Source organism: Oscarella lobularis, chromosome 4 (assembly GCF_947507565.1).
Source record: "Oscarella lobularis chromosome 4, ooOscLobu1.1, whole genome shotgun sequence".
Lineage (NCBI taxonomy): Eukaryota > Metazoa > Porifera > Homoscleromorpha > Homosclerophorida > Oscarellidae > Oscarella > Oscarella lobularis.
The window spans coordinates 2,096,731-2,123,676 of NC_089178.1; the positions used below are offsets into that span (position 1 = coordinate 2,096,731).

A 26,946-nucleotide genomic window follows, 5' to 3' on the forward strand; every position below is an offset into this window, starting at 1 on the left:
CCGCGCCCGAGCACTACGCAAGCGCAGCGAAATCGCGAACAGAGAACTTGTTCTAGAGGGTCTCCTTGCTGCGTTTAGGTTCGCACGCCGTGGCCATGTCCGGCAGTCAAGAGCAGACCAACAAAAAAATACTCCAGTCGCTACAGGAGCAGAGGGAGAAGCTGAAAATGAAAGAACAGCACCAGCGCCAGCCGGAAAGCCGTAGAGCGGGACCAGTAGCCTCGTCGCGACCTGAATACGGTCGAGGCGTTGGAAGAGGAAAGAATCTCGCTCAGCAACGAGCGCCCGCCCCCGCGGAACGGGCGGACGCTCATCGCATGCTGGTGAACCAGCGCGCTGCTTTGCAACACGCGCAGTCTCAATCCTACGGTTGCTATGTGACCCAAGACTCGCAGTTTGGAAATTTGATACTTCCCGTACTGCCACGCATGAACGGCGGCACGAATCAATAGTCTATTTGCAACGATTTATTTATTCACCGTTCTTAGTCCGGGCACTATAGTTCGTGTTCGATCTCACGTTTTATCGAGCTGTTACAGCAGGGAAAACCGACGCCCAAGATGATACACAGTCTCTTTATGATTAACCAGTCGGGGTGAGTTCGTCTAAAAGTTATCGGGGGCCCTCCAAAAGAACTTGAGTAATTCGTCCTCGTTTCGTCTCAAAGAGACATCTTTATGGAGAAGCACTGGCGCAGCACGGTCAGTCGATCCGTATGCGACTACTTCTTCGAAGCGCAAGCAAAGGTACAGTGCAATAGCAAGAGAAAAAAAGCAATCGACGCAACGTCGTCGCAGGCGAGCCGTCCCGAAGACGTTCCCGTCGTCGTAACGACTCCCCATCACTATCTCGTCACGATATTCCGCTTTAAGCTCTACTTCGTAGCCGTACTTCAAAACGAAAGTGGGTTTGAAAGGGAAGGGGGGGGAGGGGACATCGTCGGATCGTCGCCTTTTTCTTTTTAGCGCCTCCGCTCTACGTCGTCGAATTTCTCCATCGAATCATGGACACGTTCGTCGAGTATTTCGGTAGTTGCTCGGAATTGGTGATCAAGGAGCAGTACGTCGTCGTTTACGAGGTTCGTACTGTAGGAAAGAAATTGGATTTGCTACATCAAATTCCCGTCTTTAGCTTCTCGATGAAATGCTCGATAATGGTTATCCGCACGTGACCGATCCCAACGTCTTGCGGGAGATGATTCGACCGCCGACTGTGCTCGGAGCCGTCGTTGACACGGTCACTGGTAGATCGAGGTAAACCGGGTCAAGAAATTTCATCTATTTTTTTGGCTGCATGTGTTTTGTCTATAGGATGAGCGAGACTTTGCCCACTGGTCAGCTGTCGAATATTCCTTGGAGACGGCAAGGAGTGAAGTACGCGAACAATGAGGTTTGCAGAATGTCTTTCTGCGTTTTTTTTTCCAAATCGCTCGCTTAGGCGTATTTTGATTTGGTTGAAGAAATCGATGCAATCATTGATAAATCCGTATGTAACCGTTTATGAATTGTAAGTCACGTTTTTCAATGTTGCAACCAGGGAACAACAATCTCGTCAGAAATTCAGGGACACGTACGTAGCGGATTTTTTCATCATCTAAAATTAGAGAGCCTCTCGTCTTGTGCATAGGTTGAGTCTGTAGTGAAATTATCCGGAATGCCCGGTACATTCCTGAAAGAGTGTCTCGCTGGAGGGCCTCACTTTAAATTCTTTCTAGATTTGACAATGTCCTTTGTCAATCCACGTCTACTCGATGACGTTAGCTTTCATCCTTGTGTGCGATTCCGTCGTTGGGAGGCAAGCACAACTAAGCCCCTTTTCAGGTTACATAGAAAGAAATGGATTTCTATAGGCAGAGCGGGTTTTGTCGTTTGTTCCTCCCGACGGTCGATTCCGTCTTATGTCGTACCACATTACGTCTTCAAGGCAAGACGGGGTTTGAACTTCGGGAATCGTTCGTTTTGATGTAGTTTTTAATTTAGTGTGGTAACTTTTCCTGTCTGGGTAAAGCCAATGTTTCACTTCAGAGAGGTAATTCGATCGGGAATTGTTTGTTATCTCAAAATCGAGGAATTTTCTTGTAGGGCTCGGGTTCTTTGGACATATCTGTCGGTCCCAAGCAAACAATGGGAAAACAGGTTTGTTCCGCGTAACGTTTTCGACTATTCTTATGCTCTCTAATAGGTCGAGGAAGTTGAATTGAATGTGGTTATGCCAAAGATGGTACAGAACTGCACGTTGACACCTACAGGCAATCCCGTCTCCGTTTTATTCTCTTCCTTTGTCATAATCTTTTTCAGTTGGAAATTATCTGTTTGATCCTACGACGAAGACTCTAAAGTGGCACGTGAGTTTGTCTGAGGGTTTTGATGTGGTGTACTACTTCGCCTATAGATCGGTCGATTGATGCCACAGAAATTGATTCAACTAAAAGGCTCGGTACGCGCACACGTCTCTGCAATTCGATAAAATAATTTCCTTGCTTTTTCAGCTCACACTTCAAACCGGGGCCCCTCTGCCTGATTCCAACCCATCAGTGGAAGTGTGCACACAATTACCTTCCGAATAGCATTTTTACGACGAGCGTTTTCGCTTAGGTTGCCTTCAAAGTTCCCTCGTTTGCTGTCTCAGGATTGAAGGTGAACAGACTAGACATCTATGGCGAGGTCATCCAAAAAATACAGTGTCTTGCTCGCATTTCATGCCGTATTTTATTCCATAGAAATACAAGCCTTTTAAGGGTGTCAAATACACAACCAAAGCGGGCAAATTTCAGGTTAGGTCGTAAAGAGATTTTGAAGAAGTGGCCATCCTGTGCAGCACGCCCTTTTTTTTCTTTTCTACATGATTGTTGCTTGAGTGTGCTTAATAGGGATAAAATGTTACGAACCCAACGAAATCGATCGCATGTTCCTCGCTGCAAGTGAAGAAAAAAGGTACGTTTTATTATTTTTTTGTATCTGCCCGCGCTTGCGTGTAAGTCGTGGATCTTTTCTACTTTACACTAGCGACTCGTCTCGAAATACGATATTTATCGATTCAACTACAGAATTGCCGGCGCTCGACTCGTCGAATTTGTACGCACCAGTCCAGGGCGCATTCAACTTGAAGGCGGGAGGCGGCGGCCGAGGGGGCGGAGGGGGCGGAGGCGCACGCCGTCGGCCACTGCCCGTGCGCCGTCGCTCAGCGCACACTCGCCGCGGTTCTTCGCACATCCTTGGTCTTTTTTGAGGAGGTGGACTCGTATCAGGATCCGCTTTTTCTCTAGGTACTGCCGTTGCTGATAGGTCCGACGACGGCGTTCCGCTGTCTTCAACGCTGCCGCTGCTGCTACTTAATTTGTTATTTGGCGGAGGCGGTCGCGGCTGGGGTAGCGACGAGCGTCGTCTGCAGTCGAGATGAATTAGCTGCATGAATCCGCTGTCTTGCGAGTTTCGTCGTTTTGCTGGCAATTTCAAGCCTTCGCATCCAATTGCGACGACTGCCGGCAAAGATTGGCTGACGGAGCGCGACAGAGAGTAGCGCCGCTCCGAATAGGAGACGCGACGGCACGTCAAAATGGCCTTGAACGTCTCGCGAAACTTTTTGTTTCGCAGGCCGTAGATCATGGGATTACACGCCGAATTGATCAAGGCCAATAAATACGTGACGTAATCGACGGTCGGCGACACGTCCCGACCGGTGAACGTCGACCAGAGATTGACGGAGTAGTACGGAAACCAGCAGAGAAGAAAAACGCCGATCACCGTGAGAACGGTTTTAGCGAGACGTCGTTCCAACGCCAATTGACGTACAGAACGTCGATATCGACTCGTACTGTGACCTTGCACGCTGCCGATCCAGCAGAGCGACGGCGTGCTGCCGCGGCGACGACACGGCTCCGGCGTGCGGGAAGCCGACGGCGAGTCGGGGTAGTCGCCCGTAGCCGCTCCGCCGTTCTCGGCGTTCTGTTTGAGTCGTTTCGCTCGCTTGTCCATTCGCCAGAAAATTCCGATATAGGCGAAGGTCATGACGAGGAGAGGAATTATGAAGAGGCCGATTACGATCGCCGTGTTGTACCATTGGTCGGCACCGCGTTTCGCCCAGGCGACGGCACATCGATTCTTGCCGTCGTTGAAATCGAACGAACCGAGCCCGACGAGCGGCGGAAAGCTGAAAATAGTCGCGTGAAGCCAGACGTAAGCGATCATCAAAGCCGCTCGCCGATATGATCGCTGACGGGCTCGGGGATGCGACGTCGAGTAGTACCTAAGGGAGAAAAAGAAGCCGCTCTAGTATTGTCGCTCGGAGAATCTATAGGTATGAGGGAGGATGCGTTCCGTGTCGTCGTTTGCAAGGATGCAAACGACAACTGTGGTCACTTAGGTTAGGACAACAAATTATAGATGAATAACGGCTCATCTCCATCCGATAGGCGTTGCGGTTTATGGGGCCGCTCTCGAAACACGCGCGACGCTTTAGAAAAATTGCCGCTCGACTGTACGACGACGACAACGATAAAGGGCTCTAGCTACTGAGGGTGTTTCCTGGGAAACGGGTGGTGCAGGTGCTATGCAATCCGAGCCGGCACAAGTGCGTAAACTCGGTTGCACGAGGGGAGGACCCCCCTCTCCGCTTCCCTGGTTTTCGTTTCCTGCGATCTGTCACTAACCGTTCGACGGAGATGGCAGCGAGCGTGACGATGCTCGCGCCTGAGAAGAGAACACTCAGGAAACCGGCGGCGCGGCACCACGCGTCACCGAATATCCATCGACGCACGGCGAGACTGGCGGCGACGAACGGGACGCTGACGACAGCGACGCAGATGTCGGCGATGGCGAGATTGACGATGAGTAGATTGGTGACCGTTCGAAGTCGAGGACGCAAGTAGATGGTCGCGCAGACGAGCGAGCCGAAAAAGAGAGCGATGATGCCGACTAGAATGACGGCGGCGCTTTCAATTGCACCGATCCACTGGGGATCATCATCATTGGTGGCGTTTGTCGCATTCATGACGACAGCGCTTGTAGTAGCATCCATCTTCGTTCGGCGAGAGGAATGATATGTTATTAGGGATCGTAAATGGAATTCGACGGATGATAAGACGATGATGCAAGGACGGCCCCGTGGGCACATTTCAAGCCACGCCTTTCTTGCAGGTGTTGCTTTGCCTACAGTTGTTTGTTTGCATCCAAATCAGAGGGAAGAGAAGGACAGCCGTTCATTACAGTGAAATCTGATCCCTCCCAGGCAGGCCAAGCACGAAAAGGAAATCAAAAGGTACATTTTAATAGAACTCGTATATTAAAATGTATCACATCTCTATGATGAAATTTTTTAGGAAATACAAAAGTTCGAATTCTCCACGTGTTCGGATTGCAGAAGTCACGAGGACGGCCGCGCGCGCTAAGCCCAAAGGCCGCTATGGAGGCCTTCAGACCTCCACGCGTTTTTGCACCCCACCGGAGCTCCGGCGTATCAGCCCGATTTTCTGGCCAACAACTGCTCCCGAAGCGATATATAAATGAGATTTTAATCACCAAGCGACACTGGATTCGGCTGGACGAGCCTATCAAGGCGGAGACTTCATCCGCGATGCGCTGGGAAGTGGGAACCCGATCGAGGTCATAACTCACTTTCAGCGCGAAAACGGTCTCGCCATCGATGCCCTGCACCCCGTCCTACCCCTCCTCGATCTCCACGACGTAACGCGACGCGAAATCCACGCCAATCTCTACGAACAACTCGAAACGACGCTACTATCAAAACTCGTCGCTCTCGCGCCTGATCGTATCCTCGCGCTCGTCGATTCGGGCTTCGAATTCGCTCGTCGACCGGAGAATCCTCTCCGATCGGTCGTCCTTCGCCTTCTCGACGCCCTTCCCACGATCCCCGACCGAATCCTCGACGAACTGAGCGACGATCAAGCGCTCTACGAATCGTGCGCCGTCGGCGTCAAACGTCAAATATGGGAGAAAAACGTCGGCTTATTCGGCGACGAAGTGCGCCCGCTGCTCGATCGCTACGTCGACGAGAAGGAACGACTCGTTTCGAGCGTCGGCGTCGATTTTTTCGGCGTGTCGCCGCGCGCGCGACGCCAACACGAAACGGTGAAAGGTCTCACGACGTACGTCGGCGGATCGCTGAAACTCTACAATATGCTGCTCCAGTTCATTCGGACACTCTTCTTGTCGACGAAAATCGTTCACTATTGCACGCTACGAGCCGACATGCTCATGTCGTTGCACGATCTCGAAGCGACGCACGTTCTCGGCGCCGATCCGTGTCACGAGTTCGGCTGGTGCTTGGATGCGTGCATACGAGAGCGCGGCGTCGATCCCAAGCACGGGCAGAAATTGGAGAAGATACTCGACGATATACGATCGCCTAAGGAGCAGATGAGAGGGTGAGTACTTAGATATTTTAATTTATTTATTTATTTATTAACTAATTTAGAGATATTTCGATGTTGCTTTGCGATCCCTATGCTGTTCATGCTGTCACGAATACGATTGTCAGTCAGTTGCATGATACTGTGAATCGAGAAGATCTTCCACGTGTAAGATACATATTATTAGTATGTTTGCCGTAATGTGTTCTGTATTACTTCTTAGGTAAATATGGAATTTTGTCTTCTGATTCGGCTGCTCCAGTTTGGATTGAATGCGTGGGACATGATCAACGGGCAGAATTTCACTGAAGATGATTTGGTGCGTCAATTAATTATTTAATCACTAAGCTAACATTTTTATCAACGTCTTTCTGTTGATTAGAGCATGGTTTCATTGACCGAGTGTCTACCAGCTCTCGCTGAAATTCTTGTCAAACAATCTATCTCCGGTTTTGATCCTCAGCCGAATTCCACAGCAAAACCAAACGAGGCATTAGCGCGATTCATGCAAATCGACCAACCGGCGCAGGCGTTCACATTAGAATTTGCCATCCACGCCGCCGAGAAGCGCGACGAGTTTCTATTGCACTCCATACTTTCACCTATAGCCCACGCCTGTTTGAGCATGCCAGACGTTCCATCGTTATTTTTTCATCGATTCACACACGCCTTGGCGTGCATCACTGACCCAATGCCAAGCTCGTCCTTCTTCAATCTCGTTTTCGACGACTTTCTTCTCAATTTTGTATCGTGCGAGGGCGTTGCTCGGCAGCTGCATCAACTTCTCTGGCAATTATGTGAAAGACTCAAGGATGCTGATCTAATAGGTCATTTTATTGAAGCCAGTCGGCCGGCGGAAGACGTAAGACATGCAAATACGCGACCAGGTGGCAACCACTTGTGGTCACACAATTGGTTGTCTACTAAAATTTTTCTTGAACGCACTCTTCCTTCTAGCATTCGATCGAAGCAAAGGAATTCTATGTTCAGCTGATGGAAAAGGTCTCCGCTCTACAGAATCAGAAGCCACAGCTGCAGCAGCAACAGCAAGTGTCCCCGTCACCCCTCGAAGTGGCCAACTCTCCTCTTTTGGACATCTTACCGCGATCGGCTCCCACCTCTCCCCCCATGGAAACGCAGTGAGTGATAGACCAAAAAAAAGGAGGAAAAAATTCGCGTGACGCTGCTAGGTGTGATTATTCGTCGTTTGTTTTATTACTATTAGATACTGATTTCTCTACGAAAGTTGACTTGGGTCGAGCATTGCCTTTCTTCGCGCCGATTCTCTCGCTATGTGCTGGTTCAGTCGCGTGAGTCGCTCCTGCAAAAATTGCACGTCCACGAGAAGATTAAAAAAAAAGTGACGTTGTGCTCACGTACTTGAACACTTTCCAAGAGATTGTTCACCAGCAGGATTCGATGCTTGGAATTCTCCAAATTCTGCACGTACGGATCGAGGCTGATAGGCGCCTTCTGCAAATCGGACAGGCGATGGAGTTCTACGCGATTCGCTCTAGCAAAACGTGTCATAATCATACGGAAGTGCTTTACCCTTGGACAACTTGTCGACGTATTCCCGCAATTCGACCTGACTTTGCCTGGTAAGAGAGAAAAGAAATCGTTTCCCGTTGCGAGACCCCACGAGCCAATTGCGATTCAAAACTCACCGAACGGCCTTCACTTTTAGGTCGACTTCCTCCACGGCCGGTCTGAGCACCGAAAGAATGCCGTCAGTGAGGGAATCGGTCGAGTCTGTTGCCATATAGGTCACGTGATGTATAGAACCGGAAGCCCCGAATAGTAAGCAAATGGCCCTCGCTAAACTCCTCCAGCGTCGGCTCTATACGTTTCTCAACTCGCGATCGGGCATTGCTCTATGTCTGACGGCCACCGTGATCGTTCTCGTCTCCGGTTTTCAGTTCGGCGAGGTAAAGGAAACTCGCGATCTGCATGTTGACTTTCTTACTACCTCTCTCGACTTTCTAGACGGCTCTGCGATGGAGCATGGATCAATATGATGCAGCATTTAGCTTCTATCACGACAACATCGCCGGGAAGTCGTTTCAAGACAAGTGAGAGCCCACAGCCACGTGAGTTTCTTTCTTTGTTTCTACGCCTCTCTCTCGTAGAATTTCCGCGCCGATTCCGATTGACATCGTGTACACGTGGGTAAACGGCTCCGATCCGGAGCTTCTCGAGGCGCTCGCGAGGGTGAAAATCGAATTAGAAGCCGAAAAAAATCGGACAAAGTTAGACGAGGAAAATTCAAACGCGATTTTTCGCTAAGCTGATTCTATCAGGGAACGAGAGCGCCTACTCGAAGCACAGAAGCAGAAAGAACTCGAACAAAGAAAGTAAGAGAAAGAAAAACGAATTTTGGAGACTTTTTTCGTTCAGTTTTTTTTTTCGTTTTTAGAAACGCGACGTTGACTAACAGCGTCAATTCCAGTCGAAATGCGAGAAACGCCTCTAGGAACGACGCAACAAAAGTTTCCTCTTCGCCGACATCACTCCGACGTCGTCTGCCGCAGACAAAAGAAACGGCAACAGCGTCAAAACCAAAGAAGCCCGTAAAACGGACGGGTAGACAGGGGAAGAGGGAGAAAGTCTTTTCACCTAATATTAAATCCAACGCGAGGAGTCTCAAATCTGTGTCGAAATTGAATGCTAATAAGAAAGGAGAAGAACCGACGAAGCAACGTCACGTCAACGTCAACGTCAGCGTCAATGTGAATGGGACTATTAGAAACAATGAAACGGAGGGAAAAGCGACCGTTTTGTCGTCAGAAAGTGCTACGAAAGGTCGCAAGGCGCCAAGTGTTCGCCAACCCAAGACGAGAGTCAAATGGGAGAAAATGCCAGAGTAAGAAGAATACAGTAGAAAAGAATGAGAAAATGACTTGGCTCTTTTCAGTCTGGAACCGCCGAAGCCTACCGAAGCGGCTCCCGTTGCGAAAAAGGAAGAAAAGGGCGTCTGTACTGGCAGGCTCTGTCTGCCCGCGTACGCCGTCTTGTTTCGCGGCTTTCCGTCGAACGTTACCCTGAAGGAGGCGAGCGTTGATAGATCGTCGCGTTTTCGTTTTTGGCTAATTTTTTTTTCTTGCTGGTAGATTCGAAGTATTGATAAAACGTTTGCGTCCGCGATGAAGGCGATGCGCGTCACGTCGGAAGGGGCGCACAAGGAGACGGTAACGTACGTGCAATTTCCTTACGAAAGAGCAGGTGATGAGCAATTCATCTGCACGCTTGGCGCACAACGGAACGTGTCTTTTTTTCTAGCCAAAGACGTGTCAAAGAAATTACTTACGTGGAAGAAGAAGAACGTCAGTTCAACGGTGGGCTATCTCGTAAGTTTGTTTTCAGTTTTTCTCGCTGAATAATCGAGGTTGATTAGACGGACGATTGTGAAGTGAACTGCTGCTTCAAAATGAAAAATCTTGTCTTATTAAAGTCCCTTGCCGTCAATCTGACTCATTTGGAATTGACGAGAGCAATGGTGCAGCAGTTTTCGCAACAGATTGCATCAGTACGTTGATTATACGTATAATATATAAAGTGGTGTCGGTCAAGTTTTGTTGATTTCTTCAGGTCACCTTATTTTCCAATCACAGCATCGGAGTCATCAAATTTTCCAATATTTCGTACGCCGAAAGTGCACTGAAACTTGTAAGACAAAATCACTGTTCACAAGGACGACGCTTCTCTGAACGTTTGATATCTCAGTCCAAGGGAAACGTCACCGTAGGCAATCGCTCCGTCAGTTTGGCTCCCGCCTTCGTCGCTTGGGATCCTATGACGCCACTCGACGATTCAAAAAAAGAAGAAGTTCCGGACGATGATATCATGTCGGCAAATCGTTTCCAAGACAACGAGGTAAGCGTTGTCGAGCGGCGAAAGAGCGCGCAACTCGACGCAAATCCGATGCTAGGAACTACGCTATTCGTTGAGATCGGTCGAAAAGTTCGTTCCGTGGATTCGACACATCTACATTGTTACAAATGGTCAGATACCGTACTGGTTGGATTTGGATAATCCTAGAGTGACCGTTGTCACTCACAAAGTACGCTGAACGTGTGCCGTCTTTTGGTTCACAGTTTTTTCTGACTGTTCGTCTTTAGGATCTTTTTCCCAACGAGACTCACCTTCCAACGTTCAGTTCACCCGCAATCGAAACCCACATCCATCGCATACCGGGTCTCTCCAAGAAATTCATCTACATGAACGACGACGTGCTCTTTGGAAAGGAAGTTTATCCGGACGACTTTTACAGCTATTCCGGAGGCCACAGAGTAGCTAAAAAAACGACTGGTATGGTTTGTTCTGACAGAATTTCTCCTAGGTCTATTTGGCGTGGCAAGTTCCCCAGTGTTCCGAAGGCTGCCCGACGAATTGGATCAGGGACCGGTACTGCGACGTGTCATGCAACAATTCGGCGTGCGATTGGGACGGAGGCGATTGCGAAGGTAAACGTACTCGGTCAAGCAAATGAAAGAGTACCGTAATGAGGAGGCATCGTTAATTAAGGAAAAAGTCCAAGATCTGCCTATAATTTTCGGAGTTGGCATTCCAGTAGTTATTCGTCAGATCCCAAAAGATACTGCAATGTTGGGTGCGCCGATGCGTGGCTAGGAGACCGATACTGCGATGCGGTAACTTAATTGTGCATGGGGGCAAAAAATTAGATACTAATCTCTCGTCATCTCCAAGGCGTGCAATATTCGTGAGTGCGGCTTTGACGTGGGAGATTGCGGAATGGCCAACTTTCGCCAACTTCACGACGTTGAACTGGAAGATGACAACAGGACTGTAATTCATTTGCCATTAGGTGGGTGCCAATATACTGGTTTGACCTTCTCTTTTCAAAAGTTGTCTCTAAAGGTCTAAGTGCAGTCTATTTCAATTTGAGCAGCATTTTTGGCGATAAGGGCGCTTTGTCTTTTGGTTCCATTACCAAGAATGAAATAGTGCGCACTGCCGTCATCGCTCAGCGTTACAAAGTGCTAACAGTCGTTTTTCGGTCTGGTTTTAACCGGACATTTCTCTCGGTTGGGCTCGGGGGAAGTCTCAATAAGACGATCAAAGTTACCGTAAGATCGTTGGCACGAAGAGTCGTGGCGCGTCTTTGCATCTTCTCGCTTCTTTTCAGGTTGCCTTGAATTTTACGGTTGATACGTTTACGCCCGCCTCTGGCAAAGACGTCGCGGCATCACTCCAAGAAAGCAATCTGACGTCTACTGTCAGTATTTTGCTATTAAGCGAGATTTATTCCTAGACGTCTTTCTTTTAGAACAAAACAGTTCCGATTTTGATCCGAAATGGTTCGTTGCCGTACAATTATTGGGAGTTGAATGACTCGTTTGTACCGAAGAAGCTGGACGTCTTCTCCAAGCACGAATACGCGCTTCCTCTTCTAAAGAACGAAAGTCTATTGCCTTCCGACGTTCAGGCGGCTTTGAATTCGGTTCAGACGGAGTTCGACGAAGGCGACTTGACCGAAAAGGGCTACCATAGGAAGAGGGCAAGAATCCTGAAAGACTTCTTTGAGAAAAATGCGTCGATGACGTCGATGATAGTCGGAACGAGTTTGCCTCAGATTTTCACCACGACGACGACGACGCATAGAAATCTGTCCGAGAAAAGTTTGAGCAAAGACGATGCGGAGATCAAAGCTTCTCCGGAGAAAATATCCCAGAGTAAAGGCGCGAAGAAAGGAGCAGATAAAGCGTCTGTAAAAAAGACTAGAGCAGAGACGGCGAAAACTAAGCAGAAAGAAGGAGTGAAAGGAAGAAAGCTCCTGGCTTTTGATGACGACACAGAAGCAAGGGCTGGAAAGGGCGATCCCGTAGAGAAGGACGCAGCACCAGTGGTAACAGACGAAGACGTTCTCTTGGCTGATTGGATTGCAAACGCGAAGCAGAAGCAGCTGACACTGGCACAAACGCTGGAGAAGTAAGCAAACACCAAGGAGATTGCCTATACAGTACGTGTATCTCGTCTTTTAGAGCTCAATTGGACTGGGAAGAAAATCGCAAAGCCCAGTCTCGATTCGGTCGAGGAGCTTTTCCTTGGGAGAAACGAAATTTATTTGATCACCTCGTTGCCGAAAGCGACGATGACGACGACGACGGAAGCTACGAGACGGACCGAAAAGCGACCGGGCGACGTCTTTTGGACACGTTCGCCGATTCGCTCAATCACGTCAATCGGCTCTATAATAAATTCTACGGCTATACGAGTCGCAAGGTGCCAGCTCATATGCCTCACATGATTGATAGAGATGTCATGGAAGAACTGCAGTCAACGTGAGTCGATACAGATTTTTTTCCTCTGGGTATAATTGCGCGGGGGGCCTTCCTTAGATTTCCAGCGCAGTACGAAGCGACGTCGTCGCACAAGTTGCGCGCCAAAGACGACATGCAGTTCGCTTTTGCGTACAATTATTTTTTGATGAGCGAAAAGAGACGGTTTAATGTCACTCAAGCGTTCGAACAATTAGACGTCGACGAGTCGGGGTGAGTCAAGAATGATGTCAATGGGACGCCGAATTGGACAGGAAATATGCGTTTTAATCGTTTCTAGGATTTTATCGTATAGAGAACTGAGAACTCTGATGGCGAAAATCTATGACTTGCCTCTGACTACGAAGGTTCGTTTGATCTGTTTGCTGACACTGCCATTTAAGTAATCAGTCCCTTTAGAATCTTCACGACTTTGACAGCATATTTGGCAACTGTTCTAGAAATGCTAACTACACCGTTCCCACTGTCAGTGCTCTAGACCTGGAGTACAATTACGATGACGAACTGGTAGCCACAAAATTGCGATTTTATTTAGGGCCAATGCGTCGCCTCTTTTTTCTGTTTGCATAGCCCCTGATAACGCTCGATCTGTTTCAGCAATGCAAGCCAATTATTGACTTGCTAAACAAGAGCAAGGACAGCGAAACAAAATATAAGTAAAGTGCTCTTCTCACTAAATATTTTTCTCCATAAGACCGTTTCACAGATTTCAAGTACTTGGCGAAGACGACATTGCATTTAAAATGATTTCGGAGAACGTGACGAAAAGCGTTCAGAAGTTAGACACCATTCGCAAGGATACCAGGTTGATTGGCTCTTTCCTTTGACACTTTTCCTCTCTTACCTAAATTTAAATTTAGGAAGTTTATATGTGTCAATGACAATGTTGACCACAGCAAAGCCAGCGCTAAAATAGTGTGCAAGTGCCTTCCTGCATCGAGGCTGTGCTTAGTGTGCGTTTTATAGGTTGTTGCCTTGCTACGCGACTTTTACGAGTCGTTTTTCCCGAAGCCGTCACAGTTTGAATTGCCTGCAGAGTACAGAAACCGCTTTTTACATGTCGACGAGCTAAACGAATGGCAAGTGTTGCGTCGCCTCTACATGGTATAATATACCTAACTGTCTTTTGGTTTCTTTTTTTAGGAGACGACAGCAGGAAGTCATAAGATTTTGGGTTCATGTGGCCTTTGTTGTTCTGCTTTTGCTCAGTTTGGGCTCGTTCTTCATTGGTCAGGTAAGCAGACACACGGCCGAGTTTGCAGACAGCAGTTCCTAAAGTTTATTCATTTTTTAGCTTAGGCAATTAAAACGCAAAATAGTCAACTTTATTACTCGACTAAAAGGAAACCGGCAAACAAGATCTATTGTAGTTTAACAAGAGCGTTTTATTTGACAGCGTTAGGTGTGAGTGCCTCGCTTCTCATTTGCAAATTGCAAGCTGAAACGCGCGCTTTCTACATCACGTGACAGGCTTTTACAACGGCCCGTTGATCGCCACAAAAGAAAGGAAAGAACTCAGGTACTCCGCTTTTCAGTCGAGTAGAGGTATAAGAAACGTTCTTGATACCTTTCGCGGCCACGAAGTGGCGGAAAGCGGTGTTTTGGGCGTGTATTCTTCGAAGAAGTAAAAGGCAGGGGCCTAAAGCGGGGTCTGGGTAAGCGAAGTGTTCAGAACAACACTAATCTATCGTTTGGGGCGTCTTTCGTTACGTTGCGCTGTTTTTTCACATAGGCCATGGTATGTTTGGTGACTTGTATATAACAGTGCAGATACTTTGAGTGGAGACGAAGAGGTAGACCGCGGTCCCAACGTCCTCGGCAGGACGGGTTGGTCCAACTGCGGGACCACGAGGACTTGCAACTTCCTCATAGTTGCAGTCTTCTAAACTGCCTGTATGCCTCCTCTTGGTATGAGGCCATAACGTCTAAAAGGCCAACGTCTCCTGGGCAGGCCTACATCAACTGCTGAAGTGGTTGTGCGGCCCCGAGAAGGAAAACTGCCCACTCGCGGCGTGCATCTCCTATTTGAGGCTACCATTCTTATTGGTAGTCTCTCCAGGAGAACGACGCCAACAGCAAAAATGTGCCTGCAAGCGTCTTCTTGATTTATTTGCAGGCATATACAGCCAAAAGATTGACGTGAATCCTGGATCAAAACGAGGACATAAAGATGGCAGGTACGCATAGAACGTTTTGTCTATTAGATATGCACTAATGTTTGTTGATAGGGCTTTGGGGTCCTGAGCATGACCCCATCGTTAAAAACTGCTTCGGGGTCCTGGGCAAGACCCCGTCAACAAAAACTGCCCGCGAAAGAAGAAGGGGGAGGTCTTTGTTTTTTCGTTTTTATTTCAATAAAATGTCTATACTCTACCCTTTTCTCCATGGCGGCGGCAGCGCACGCGGGGTGCACCACCCCGCCGTTGCCCTAAAACGAACCTACATCTAACCTACCTACCGCGAGTTACGGAGCACAGGCGTGTAAGTCATGTTATGCGCCTCTACTACTAGCTGACTGTACAATTCTGATTGTCACTTGACTCATTATCTGCATCGGGGGCGACGAGGGGAAATTGCCGCGCGGGACTGTGCTGGGCGGCAGATGGACTAACAGCCTCGGCAACGTCGAGTCCACCCAACGATGCCGAATCCGACTTGCTTCGTTGAATTTTCGGCGAGACGCTTCCCGCAGCTCCGTCATCTTCATTTTCGGACTCCGTCCCTTTTACCTGCACCGCCGCCATCTCCGTTGACAAGAGCTGGCAGGCCTCACGCAAACTCTCGAGAATCCAAACGTAGCCGGGACTACATTTTAGAAATTGAACACTGCCAAGAAATTGGCATAATTAAAAACGCGTCGTCACCTCGCATTCTTCGCCCAATTGGTGAGATCACCGATTCCAGTCAAAATTCGCAATTTGTTGTCGGCAGACATGTCCGCGTCGTTACAAACAGCGCGAACAGTCGACTGGGCAGATTCAACGTTCTGCAGGACAATAGCCAAGAGGAGACTCCACTCGTAGCACCGCGCACTGCCCATAATTTCCAAGAAATACCTTCACAGACACTCGTATCAGAAACTGAGTCTCTTGAGTGTCATACGTCATGTACCTCAATTCTTGCTCTGATTTCCTAGGCCCTTTGACCGTGAGTGGTTGCATGGGTGGCTCCAAATCGTCCGCGTCCCAGTAATAACTTGACATCGCTTCGGGGTCCTGAAATTCTTCGTCGACGCTGAACGAATCTCCCCCGCCGCCGCCGCCGCCGCCGTCGGCAAATTCTCCTACGTAGGAAAAATTTAATATGAATTCCGTCATCTACAGAGATGCATACTTACCAACTTGGGAGGACGACGGCTGAACTCTTTCCTCAGACATTGCCGGAGTGACGATTTGCGATCCGGAAAAACCAACCGTCCGACTCACTTCACTACGATTCGAACCTAAAAATTACTCGTTCTCGCAACAGCTGGATCTTGATGCTGTAACAAACCGGTTGACGCTTGGGAAGAGGCGTCGGCAGATCGATAGGAACTGGGAGGCATCTGGCTGACTGAGAGAACGTAACGAAAAAACCGCTCGAAACGTTGGACTAAAACTCACTTGGCCAGGGCCAGTCCATCAATTTGTGTAAGCTAGATAAGGCCCGAGTAAAGCCATCTATTTGAGCAGCTCGATTTCTGAGATAATAATAATAATGATAATCAATCACCACGCGCTTATGTGCAAACTTTTTTACCGTTCTTTGCTGAGCCAGGCAGTCAAAGGAAAATCCAACGTAGCGGCAAAAGTTCCCAATTTTCTCAACTGCCATCCTTGCAAAAGTTTTCTCGCATGACGACACAGAATAGTGTCAATAAAAAACTGCAGAGAAACGTATAACTAAACGAAGACGATTCGATGCTTCTTCCTCTCGCACTTACGTCCTCTTTAGGTATGTCGAGATTAGCGAGAAATTGCGGCCTTCGAATGATGTGACCCGCGTCGTCAATGTAGTCTGCTTTCAAGCTGACAACGCTGGTCTGGCTGCCTGTTCTCTCGATCTCCTTCTCCAAAGCCAATTCCAATCGATCGACGATAGGAAACGGAGGCGCCGACTGAGGAACAAACACGGGCGAATCCAAAGGATCGCCAGAGCCTAAGAGTCAGACAAGAAGACGCGTGGGGAAACGAAATCGAAAATCAGTTTGCTCTACCCACCTATGGTTCTCAAAAAACGAACCAGATCTCGACACAACTACAAACCTTATTAGTTTATAGAGTTCAATTTTGAAGAAAAAAAAACGTACCTCCCACATGCAGTTTTCCAGCGCTGAGTCGAGAAGACGAGTCGCATACTGTCGACTGACGGCGGGCGGCTCGAGATTTTGTATGATAATGAGGTACGTGGCTGCCGTCTCTAATTTATTGGTGGCCAAGCATTTCTGCGAGGAAAGAACCATGAAATGTGTTTCTCTTTCGGTTCAGACAAACTTCTAATAAATGATTTGGATTTCCCACGACGTCGAAGAGATAGTGCCACATAGCTACTTCCGTTTTTCTCGTACAGTGGCCTATTGTCTCCAAATATTGGGGAAACTCTTGAATAAAGGGGACAATTTTTGGCAGCAAAGCATCTAAAAAGTGGCGATAACATAAAGACGTTCGTTACTAAACTGACGTTACCGGGAAGAGGATGAAGGCCGGACGATAGCGCTTCCTCCTCGAGAACGTTGTGAAGCATCAATTCCAGTATGTGAGCAAAATATGGCAGAGACTGGCAACTCTGGGCAATCTGAAGAGCGTGAACGCCGAGACTAAAAACAAATCAGAATGCAAAGCACATAGAAGAAGAAAAAGGAAAAAATAATATTCACTTTCTTCGCAAGAGCTGCTTTAAGATGTGATGAAGAAAGATCTGCGCCTGAGAGAGATAGTTATGAGTCAAATAAACACTTCTCATTCCCCAGTACTGTTCGTTCAATGGAGCAGAACGGAAGAAGCTGACCGGCGCGAGCTGTTGTCGTGTCACAGGCAACCCCAACGGCAACGGCTTCCTCAAAGCGAACCACTAAGTTAAGAATACGACGTTCAACGTCCAAAAAAAAGCGGCGTTCTCTTACGCAACGGATAGATATCCAAGCTGAACGTAAGCATGATACGCTTTGATAGGAAGCCCGACTGACTGCCGATTTCTTTCGGAAAAAGAGGTAGCCACACCTGAAGTAGAAACAACTATGAAACTAAGCGTAGTAGGAAATTAAAGTATCAATGACTTTTATTCCGCCGGCTCCGCAGCCAAGCCATAGAGCTTCAAGCAAATAGCGATGCGTCACTTTGCTCTGCGACGAAGACCAGACATTCTCGACGGACGACGCCAACATGACGGGAGGTCCGTACGGTCCCTAACCACCCAGTTCAATAAATAAGTAAACAAATATAAATATTTTAGTAATAAATGTACTCTCTTTCCGCGTTTGTCGACGACAGAGTGATCGCGTTGTAGAAGAAAGAGTTTCCCGGCCACGTTGGCAATGAGAGATTCAGGTAAACCTTTTGTTGGCAAACTCCCTCTGACTGTAAACGTCACAATTAATTAATAATTAATTAATTAATTTTTCGTTCTCACCCGCTTCGGTTCTAAGTGCTGAAGGAGCGAGAGAAATCAACGAGGATATGTGCGGAATGCAAAGGCCCAGCGAGATTTCGTTCAGCTTCGCCAGAAGAACAATAACTCCTTTATTTGTCAAACAAATAACTATGCTTCAAGGAGGACATACAATATATGCGCTTACCTTGCGGAGTTTCCTGACGATCCATCGCGTACAAATAAACTCGCTTGTCGTTCGTCAAGACCATGAGAGTGTCGCAAAAGACGTTCACCATGGCAACAGGCGAAGACAATTTAATCAGATGAGACATCAAATCGTTGTCAAGTTTCGAAGACCGACAATACATCCTCACCTGAAAAAAATATATATAACAATACCAATTAACGACTAAACATCGGCCAACTTCGTCAACGCTCTCGTCGGCGTTGTAGCATCCGAGCACAATGATGTCTTTCCACCAGGCAATTCCCCCGCGAGAGATCATCTTGCTTTCGTGATTTTCGTTGCCAAAGAGTTTCCACTTGCGACTGCTGATGGTGCAGTGGGCGAAGCCTCGTCGACCCGAAACGGCGACGTAGCGAGCCGAGTTATCGACAGCTGCGTACTGACAATAAATATTTAATTTAGAAGGAACTAAGAGGACAAAATCTTTCTAAGTCCCCTTACTCTGATTGGCCAATTATTTTGGAGATAGTCGAGAGGGATCTACGTGGTACATTGCACAAGCGATTTATCATTGAACTCTATTTTATATATACCTGTACAATGATCCACTGTTTGCTGTTTGCCGTCGATAGAGACAAGTGCTCGTTCTTTCCAGCGTTTGATTTCACGATGCTGTCGGTGGTGTGGAAGAAAATTCTATCCTCGGCGTGCAATAGAACATTTTCGCAATTTGACTAAAGCCGTGCACTCTTCAGTACACAGAGAGCGAGAGAATAAACCGGGTTTCTACCAAAGTTGGATTGGCAGCTAATGCGCTCTTGGCAAATTGCAGGACAATGATATCGCCTGTGAAACGAATCTTTGACGCTAATCGAGCGCACGTCCTTTTTCTCACCTTTATCAGCACTTCCGTCTTGCTCGTCTCGACTCAGATCGCAAGCGAGGAAGAGGTGATACCCTTCGGCACCCCAGCACTTCAAACGCACAATTAACTAATACCGAAAAAACCTGAAGACTCTGCCCGTTCGTACCACAGACTTGGCTATAATAGCCTGTGAGAAATCCATCGAGGAAGACGACAGACTAAAAAAAAGAAGGAAATAGTGTATTTGCAGCCAAGGTTCTATGTACATCTGTACCCAAAGTCGCTGCTCAGGGAGCAGACGAGCAACGCTCCGAACGCGCTCCAAATTGAGTAACCCCCTCGACACCAACCAACAAATAGGGCCAGTCCGTCTGGACTCCACGCCATGCAGTGGACTGGTCCAGAACGAAGGGAAGCGTCTGAAAGGATAAGAATAATTGAGACGAATTCTTTCTCTTTTTTCTCTTGCCTGGATATTGTTGAGGTGAGAGTTGCATGGAGTGGGAAAGAAGTAGACTGCCCGTCAAATCGTCCAAAGCAAATAAAACGACTTCGCCACTGCCATTGATGAAATGAATAAATAAATAGCAGAAGGGCCATGTGTGCGCGGTTCTCTTTACCTTTCGCATCCAAATGCTATGAGACCAAATCTTTGATTGGCTGCCAGACAATTTGCATTCGACACGCCCTTGGCCCATATCCCCTTCACGTTCTGTACATTTTTCGTCATAATTTGAATTGAAATTGTTTTTTTTTTTCGAAAAAAACTCACTCCAGCATCCAAAACAGATGAATTGCTCGTCAATAGTCCACCTCGTCCATCGTTTAGCACAAATGCATAGCCGCCTAATTTGGGACAATGTTCCAGAGCAGCCAAAAACAACCCAGGAGACCCCGACAAAGGAACGGCTGCACACATACACACCAACAATGAGTCCATTAGAGAAGGCAAACGTTTCATTGATCTTTACCTCTCACTCTCTGAGGATCTGCTGTAAAGGGTATGGCCTGAACTTGAATCGATAGCTGCCCGTCGATGAGACCGTCCCATCTGACTCGGCATAGCATTCCGTTGCCCGTAGCAACAACAAGTTCTTCTCGGCGAGACGCCACACTAGAAAGACCGCCTATAAATAAAATTTCAAATTTTAATTGAATATTTTTACCACGAAATTCCGCCCATAAGAGGAACGATGCAGGTCTGTTCCAACGTCACTTCGGGAATGCCTTCTATGGCTGGAGTGTGCTCAGTGATTTTCGCTCCACTGAAGAAAATGAAAATATGTAACATGCTCCCCCCCAAAAAAAATCAGTCATACCGAACGGGTCGAGAGACAAATATTTCTTTGTCTTGCAACTGAAGTTTGTAAAAGATGACTCGGCTTTTTGTCGTCTAGCATAGCAAATAAAAAAAAATTGGAAAAATTCGTCGACGCTGTACTGTACCAGCAAGGCGAGCATGAATCCGTCCGGTTTCCATGCTGCATCGACGTTCTGGCCGTCTTCCTTGATTGCCTCTTCTCCTCGGATGTAGCTTACGAGTGCCGCGTGAGGCTAGAAGGAAAACGATCGATTATTCCCGAGAGCGAGAGGGCGTCGCGAATACTTACGTTGTAGTACCACACGCTAAGACCTCGTTCGTGGATAACGGCGAAGAAGGAACGATCTTTGGAGACTCGGATGCATATGAGACGTCCTTTGCCTTCTTCCCGATCGTTTAGGATCTTCGGAAAGCCGAGAGGAAAATACATGGCCAAACCTAAGCGTCGTTAGTTTTCCGTAAGACGTGTTTACTTGCAAGAAAATAGAATTCCTGACCTCTGCTCTTCCCTCGGCGTTACAAGAAGTGTCGTAACAAGTCGTAACAGGCCGCTCTGGCGTACGCTAAAGCGGCGACAAAAAGGAAGTGTTCGTCAAGTCGGAGAGATGACGACGATACGAGGAGAAGATGAGCAAATTTAAGACGCTGTTCGAGCAACTCGACGTCAACAAAGACGGCCGAATCGACGCCAAAGAGCTCGAAGATGGGCTCAAGCGCCTCGGAGCCAGCAGAAGCGGCGAACAGGCAAAAGTACCGTTCCGAAAAAGCGTTTAGAAATCCATATCTACCGCCCCCGACTTTCAGGAAATTCTAAAGCGAAGCGATTCGAATACGGACGGCCAATTGGACTTGGCCGAATTCTCGAAATATCTCGACGCCCACGAGCGAAAGTTAGACTTGGTCTTCAAGGACATCGACACTAACAAAGACGGTGAAATCCATCATGAAATCACGACAATGGATTGCATAATAAATTCACCGCGGGTGACGTAGGGCGTCTGGATCGCGCGGAAATAACGAGTGCGCTCGGTCGACTCGGCTTGAAAGTGAGCGACGCCGAAGTCGAAAAATTGCTCAAACAGTAATTGAAGGCATCCGACTGGTCTGATCGGTTGAGAGTCCGCGCGATTGTTTTAGCATGGATAAAGACGGTTCTCTCACTATCACGTGGGATGAATGGAGGGAGTATCACTTGCTCAAACCGGCTAACGACTTGCGAGAGATGTTTCGGAATTGGAGACACGCGGCGGTGCGTCGATATTAATATATTGACTTTCCTCTCGTCGTCTAAGGAACAATTGATGTTTCTATAGGCGATTGACATTGGGGAAAGTCTCCTAATACCTGACGACTTTCTCGAAGATGAAAAGACGTCTGGTCTGTGGTGGAAGCAGCTCGTAGCCGGGGCCGGAGCCGGGGCCGTGTCCAGAACGTCTACGGCTCCGTTAGACAGGCTCAAAATTCTTTTACAGGTTAATTTCCTAATAATCATATTCTTACCATATTTATTTATTTGTTTGTTTGTTAGGTTCAAGGTGGTAGTGGTGGTCAGAGGCTCGGAATCTGGTCGGGATTCACGCAGATGATTCAAGAGGGCGGCTATCGTTCGCTGTGGCGAGGAAATGGCGTCAACGTAGTAAAAATTGCTCCTGAAACCGCCATGAAATTCTTTGCCTACGAACAGGTAAAGCGTCAGAGAGAGGGAGGCGTCAATCGAAAAATTGACATTATTGCTCTTTAAGATCAAAAAACTATTTCGAGAAAATAGCAGCACAGACCTTAGGGTGTCGGAGCGCTTTGCAGCCGGCTCACTGGCAGGAGTCGTGTCTCAAACGGCTATTTATCCTATGGAGGTAAATGTTTTTTTGCTGATCTTGGATGGATTTCTTTACTTGCTTCCCTTGAGGTCTTAAAAACGCGTCTTGCTTTGCGGAAAACCGGTCAATACAAAGGAATCGCCGACGCGGCGAGATCAATATTGCAAACGGAAGGCATTCGTAGCTTTTATCGCGGCCTCTTGCCTAATCTGCTCGGCGTCATTCCTTACGCCGGCGTAGATCTCACTATCTACGAGGTACTCGCTGTTTTGTTGTCGACGTACCTCCTTTGATATGCGACTCTTTTTCTCAGACGTTGAAAAATCGGTGGGTGCATCGGCATTCAGCGAGCGATCGTCCCAGCGTCACGGTACTCTTACTCTGCGGCGCGATATCGTGCACGTGCGGCCAGCTGGCGAGCTATCCGTTGGCGTTGGTTCGAACCCGACTACAAGCACAAAGTAAAACAAAAAAATAATTAATTAGGAGCGGCTTGATTTCGTTTTTTAGCCAATACACTTCGAGGTGGGGCCAAAGGTCAAGGAATGGTTGCCCTGTTTCAGAATATATTAGCGACTGAAGGTCCCGTTGGTTTATACCGCGGAATCGGTCCTAATTTCATAAAAGTAGTTCCAGCAGTTAGCATTAGTTACGTTGTTTACGAAAATCTGAAGACTTGGCTAGGAGTCCCAACGATTTGAAGTTTTGTCTTTGCACCTGTCACCAACGTAAATTATTAACAACAAATAGCACGTTCGATTTTTGTAGCAAAAGTCTTGTGCAATTGAAGTCTTTATAGCGTTCAATAAAGGCCTGATGATCTGTCCAGCTCTAGTGACGCGCTACTTAACATACTTCGTGATTGATTCGCCGCTCGTCTCGTCTCCCTTTTGACGCGACTCAAAGCCAATTCCAAATCGTCCACCTATACACAAGACTTCAGTCAAATATCATCAATTCATTATTTGAACAACTAACGAAAACGTCGCGCGATTGACGGACAGGAGAAATCGTTCGACGAGGCACTGCCCTTACTCGGCTTCTGCAATAGATAATTGAGAATATTATATCTAGCACGGTATCCTTTTGCGCAACTTGCCTCCGTCGCCTATAGAGAACGTGCACGTCATCGTCTGCATCTCCGTAATCATCGTCGTCCTCCAGTACATACCGCGGCTTTGATTGCCTTATCACCCTGGGCTCCCTGTCTTCTTCCAACACGTATGCTGATTTTGATCGTCTCGTTCGCGGGTGACGATCATAGTCGTCGTCGTCATCAAAGCGATACGTAGAAGTGCGCGGCTTTCTTCTATACACGTACACCGGCGACGGCGGCGACGGCGGCGACTCCAAATCGCGTTCAATGACCACTACGGCGGGACTTCGTTCTTTCCGACGCGGACGGCGTCTTAATACAATTGATTCTCTCTCGTCGTCCGAATCGGTCGGAGACGGATCGGCGACGTAGACGCGAGGCGTAGATGACGCCTTTGGCTTTCGCGTCTGAAGAATAGACGACGGTTCGTCGACGACGTCTTCGTCGCGACCGTTCCCCTCCTCTTCGTCTTCGTCTAGGTAAATTCGCACTGGACGTCTCGGTTTTGATTTCTTTTTCAGACGTATGACTTCGACGGGTTCCTCTTTTGCTCTCTCGTGAAGAAAACTCTCCGGTGTTTGGCATTTTTTGCTGTGGCTCGTCTGATGACGATGACGCTGTCCCGTCTCATTGGCAAACGAATTTCCGCAGTGAGGACACTCAAGCGAAGAATCGCCTTCTCGACTTGACGACGTCGTCAACGACGAAATTTCACTAGAATCCGTAGCGAAATCCTCGCGCGGACGAGTCGCAGTCGTCGATTTCCACTTGGGCGGCGTTTGAGACGACTGACTGAAGAGCTTCTTTGCGACGGGAGTCGTACGTTGACGTCGCCTCGCGCTCCGATCCGACTCGCTCTCGGAACTCAATCGATATGACTTCGCTTCTCGATGATGGTGATATTGATTCTTCTTCTCGTCAATCCGCTGCGCGTCGCCTGCGCTATCGTCGTCGTCGACGCCGTCATCGGAGGGAATCTCCAGCGGCTGCGGCGGTCTCACGTAGCCGTCGCGACGCCTCCGACGCCGTCGCTCGTCACCGTCGTCAGAACTAGTCAAAGGCGCGGGTTCTTGCTTCAGGGAACGATGAAATGACGATTCGGACAAGCGCTCTCTCGGCGAGTCACGAACAGACAGTTCACCGTCGTCTTCTTTGATCGTCTGCGTTGCCAACGACGCCCTTGGCGGAGGTTGAGCTGCCGAGACGCCGTTGCCGTTTCGACCGTCCAGCAATTGTTCTCGCAATCGTCGCACTTCTTCGCGAAGGCTATCGACGGCACTCGTATCCGGCACCGCGCCGGGATTATAGGGAAAGTAATAGGATGGTTGAAGCGGAGGCCGATGGGAAAGGGACGATTGGACTTCGGGCTCTTCTTCAATTTGAGAAACGCTCGACTGCGGAGAAGAGGTCAAAGGCGGCTGTTGACCCACGCCAGGATGAGAATTCGGCGGCGCCATCGAGCCGAGATACCCGCTATCTCGATCAAACGAATCGCCCGGCAATTGATTCCTTTTGCCTTTTTTTGCAACGACACGTGGTATCCTTGACGACCTTGCTTCGGTTGGAATGTTCGCTTGCACGGATCTCGATTCGACGGGCTTATTGGCGATTGGTTGACTGTCGCTGGTATCGTTGATGTGAATTAAGGAACGTCGACGGAGCTCGTCGTCGGAAATAAATCCGGGTCGCGTCTTTCGTTGTTGCCGCTTCTGATGAGACGACGACGACGACGAAGAACCGTCGTTGGAATGAGATTTTTGATGAGTCGGCGGCGTTCGCTTTGAACGCTTCTGTTTCGGCGTTGAAGACGACGACGACGACGACGACGACGACGTCGTTTTGGCATTAAATCGTGGAATGTGACTGCGATTGTTGGACTGCGACGGCGCCGGAGACGAGGACGAGGAGGACGTGGCTTGCTGCTGCTGCTGGAGTCCAAGCGTCGTTAGCGGCGGCGTTTCGCCGCTACTAACAGGGGCTATCAACGACGAGAGATATTCGCCGGGAAGGCCTTGGGATGCTTGCGTGCCTATTTCAGCGGAGTGATTCGAGAGAAGTTGTCGAGAGGGGTCGGCCGGATAGGAACCGTCTCCTCCGGTGTCACTATTAATTAAATACCAATTCAATTTTGCAGTCTGAAATGACGATGTACAGTATTTACGTTGGCGTTTCGTGGGCTATTCTCTCTTCGTCCAGTTGAAATTGAAGCTGTTCCATTGCCTGAGAAAAAAAGAAAGCAGAAATTATCGTAGGGAAAAAAAAAGACAAATTTCGGATCATAACCTCTTTTAGTTGCCTGATTTCGGTTGCCATATCAAGCGACGGATTCATTTTCTGTTGCCCTTCAAGTTCAGTAAGTCTGAGAGAGGGAGAGGGAGAGAAGAAATGCGTAACACGTCAATATCTTTAATTAAAAAGCATTCTCACTTATTCATTAGATCAGACATTGTCGGTCCTTCTTCGCGTTCTTCCAGAGGACCCGCTACTTCAGCCGCGTCATCAGACCTTCGTTTCTGCCATTTCAACTGAGCATTGACCGCATCCTGCGTCTCAGCCATCATCAATTTCAAATGCTCCAATTCGTCGCGTAGATGATCAACATTAGCCGGCTCTCCAATTCTGAAAAAAAAACCCACCCCACTAATTATTAGATATTAGCCTAGTGATGATCTCACCCTTTTGTTTGACTCAATTTCGCCTGCGTCTCCTTCGTCTTCGTCACGTTGCCCTCGAGCCGCTTCACCTCCTTTCCAATCCGCTCCAAATCGCGCACGATCTCCGCGCGACGCGGCTCCGTCTCCTGCATCATCGTCTGCATATTCTCCAACTGATCCTGAAGGGCGCGAGTCTGAAAAACGAGTCCCATCTGCGCGCTCTCCAACGTCGCCCGTTGGCCCTGCGTCGCACTCGACAACGTCGTCGCCGCCGTCACTTCGCGCTCCGAATTCGATTCCCCTTCCTCCTCCTCCTCTTCCTCCTCTTCGTATTTCTCTTCCTTCAGAAAATCGTCGGCTTGGATTCCCGTGTTCGTTCCCATTGCTCCCGTGCCGATCGATCGATAGGGCGATCGCGATTGCGAACGGTTCGCTCGTCTTTCGTCGCGTCGACGACGTCGACCTTCTTCTTCTTTCACTGTGAAATAGACCGTTTTGTTGACTTCGGTTTGTACGCCGAAGCGTAGTTGATCGATCGTCAGTTCGGCTTGGGCGAGACGTTGGAGAGCGTCGTCGTAATCGTGCTGCAGCTGGACGTTCATTTCGGACGTGCTGCGCAATTCGTTGCGAAGTGCGTCGATCGACGTTGTTTCGACGTCGTCGCCGCCGCCGTTTCCCGTCAAAGTGCGATGACGCGGCGACGCGACAAAACGACGATTGCCCGCTGCAGCCATTGGCACGCGTACAAGCGCAGCTTTTCTCGCTGGAATCG

The 26,946-nt window shown here is 48.4% G+C and overlaps 8 protein-coding genes across 9 annotated transcripts; 4 read left to right on the plus strand and 4 right to left on the minus strand.

Moving 5' to 3' along the window:
* The first annotated feature begins 22 nt into the window (after positions 1-22).
* On the plus strand, positions 23-2,896 carry LOC136186744 (AP-3 complex subunit mu-1-like). The gene is made up of 20 exons (XM_065974207.1): positions 23-416; positions 489-595; positions 668-746; positions 798-903; positions 966-1,078; positions 1,132-1,253; positions 1,311-1,389; positions 1,438-1,485; positions 1,537-1,569; positions 1,627-1,660; positions 1,715-1,794; positions 1,850-1,923; positions 1,980-2,028; positions 2,082-2,135; positions 2,182-2,248; positions 2,298-2,344; positions 2,392-2,436; positions 2,489-2,539; positions 2,595-2,663; positions 2,720-2,896. Exons 1-20 carry the CDS (start codon positions 96-98, stop codon positions 2,783-2,785), a joined length of 1,644 nt encoding a protein of 547 aa, XP_065830279.1. The 5' UTR covers positions 23-95; the 3' UTR covers positions 2,786-2,896.
* Positions 2,897-2,921: 25 nt separating this feature from the next.
* LOC136186746 (probable G-protein coupled receptor No18) lies at positions 2,922-5,041 on the minus strand. The gene is made up of 2 exons (XM_065974208.1): positions 4,649-5,041; positions 2,922-4,245 (listed from the first exon to the last, which is right to left on the minus strand). The coding sequence occupies exons 1-2, from the start codon at positions 5,014-5,016 to the stop codon at positions 2,997-2,999; spliced, it is 1,617 nt and encodes a 538-aa protein (XP_065830280.1). The 5' UTR covers positions 5,017-5,041; the 3' UTR covers positions 2,922-2,996.
* Positions 4,416-7,639, plus strand: LOC136186750 (negative elongation factor B-like). Its single transcript, XM_065974213.1, has 6 exons — positions 4,416-5,256; positions 5,318-6,382; positions 6,433-6,535; positions 6,591-6,686; positions 6,750-7,229; positions 7,325-7,639. Exons 2-6 carry the CDS (start codon positions 6,135-6,137, stop codon positions 7,508-7,510), a joined length of 1,113 nt encoding a protein of 370 aa, XP_065830285.1. The 5' UTR covers positions 4,416-5,256; positions 5,318-6,134; the 3' UTR covers positions 7,511-7,639.
* LOC136186759 (SNARE-associated protein Snapin-like) lies at positions 7,559-8,131 on the minus strand. The gene is made up of 4 exons (XM_065974222.1): positions 8,035-8,131; positions 7,919-7,965; positions 7,748-7,866; positions 7,559-7,688 (listed from the first exon to the last, which is right to left on the minus strand). The coding sequence occupies exons 1-4, from the start codon at positions 8,127-8,129 to the stop codon at positions 7,605-7,607; spliced, it is 345 nt and encodes a 114-aa protein (XP_065830294.1). The 5' UTR covers positions 8,130-8,131; the 3' UTR covers positions 7,559-7,604.
* Positions 8,132-8,155: 24 nt separating this feature from the next.
* Positions 8,156-15,039, plus strand: LOC136186738 (N-acetylglucosamine-1-phosphotransferase subunits alpha/beta-like). 2 transcript variants are annotated; one of them, XR_010669754.1, is made up of 30 exons: positions 8,156-8,295; positions 8,354-8,439; positions 8,497-8,616; positions 8,668-8,721; positions 8,784-9,230; positions 9,282-9,417; positions 9,478-9,589; positions 9,647-9,714; positions 9,762-9,893; positions 9,956-10,033; positions 10,091-10,240; positions 10,296-10,427; positions 10,486-10,656; positions 10,707-10,830; positions 10,892-11,016; positions 11,075-11,192; positions 11,246-11,454; positions 11,514-11,603; positions 11,655-12,316; positions 12,370-12,669; positions 12,727-12,879; positions 12,947-13,013; positions 13,066-13,173; positions 13,237-13,322; positions 13,373-13,471; positions 13,527-13,581; positions 13,633-13,745; positions 13,810-13,900; positions 13,961-14,321; positions 14,399-15,039. XR_010669754.1 is itself a non-coding variant. In XM_065974199.1 (29 exons), the coding sequence occupies exons 1-29, from the start codon at positions 8,176-8,178 to the stop codon at positions 14,039-14,041; spliced, it is 4,287 nt and encodes a 1,428-aa protein (XP_065830271.1). In that variant the 5' UTR covers positions 8,156-8,175; the 3' UTR covers positions 14,042-15,039. The 2 variants fall into 2 exon arrangements, 1 of the variants encoding a protein (XP_065830271.1); XM_065974199.1 differs by having other exon boundaries at positions 13,961-15,039.
* On the minus strand, positions 15,013-21,533 carry LOC136186739 (guanine nucleotide exchange factor subunit RIC1-like). The gene is made up of 35 exons (XM_065974201.1): positions 21,105-21,533; positions 20,897-21,045; positions 20,733-20,840; positions 20,606-20,679; positions 20,453-20,551; positions 20,258-20,400; positions 20,059-20,195; positions 19,907-19,998; positions 19,756-19,844; positions 19,561-19,705; positions 19,453-19,504; positions 19,317-19,395; positions 19,212-19,267; positions 19,015-19,155; positions 18,923-18,961; positions 18,660-18,860; positions 18,440-18,608; positions 18,274-18,381; positions 18,109-18,221; positions 17,921-18,049; positions 17,768-17,864; positions 17,618-17,715; positions 17,522-17,568; positions 17,331-17,461; positions 17,139-17,281; positions 16,955-17,089; positions 16,866-16,902; positions 16,589-16,803; positions 16,405-16,529; positions 16,269-16,345; positions 16,159-16,218; positions 16,004-16,108; positions 15,778-15,949; positions 15,531-15,722; positions 15,013-15,471 (listed from the first exon to the last, which is right to left on the minus strand). Exons 2-35 carry the CDS (start codon positions 21,035-21,037, stop codon positions 15,174-15,176), a joined length of 4,047 nt encoding a protein of 1,348 aa, XP_065830273.1. The 5' UTR covers positions 21,038-21,045; positions 21,105-21,533; the 3' UTR covers positions 15,013-15,173.
* On the plus strand, positions 21,174-23,250 carry LOC136186747 (calcium-binding mitochondrial carrier protein SCaMC-2-like). The gene is made up of 10 exons (XM_065974209.1): positions 21,174-21,357; positions 21,412-21,538; positions 21,601-21,688; positions 21,745-21,856; positions 21,921-22,079; positions 22,136-22,291; positions 22,350-22,460; positions 22,514-22,681; positions 22,738-22,885; positions 22,935-23,250. Exons 1-10 carry the CDS (start codon positions 21,235-21,237, stop codon positions 23,123-23,125), a joined length of 1,383 nt encoding a protein of 460 aa, XP_065830281.1. The 5' UTR covers positions 21,174-21,234; the 3' UTR covers positions 23,126-23,250.
* Positions 22,479-26,930, minus strand: LOC136186741 (myosin-4-like). The gene is made up of 8 exons (XM_065974204.1): positions 26,196-26,930; positions 25,948-26,139; positions 25,804-25,879; positions 25,682-25,740; positions 23,524-25,623; positions 23,403-23,466; positions 23,280-23,349; positions 22,479-23,141 (listed from the first exon to the last, which is right to left on the minus strand). Exons 1-8 carry the CDS (start codon positions 26,906-26,908, stop codon positions 23,083-23,085), a joined length of 3,333 nt encoding a protein of 1,110 aa, XP_065830276.1. The 5' UTR covers positions 26,909-26,930; the 3' UTR covers positions 22,479-23,082.
* Between the last annotated feature and the right edge of the window lie 16 nt (positions 26,931-26,946).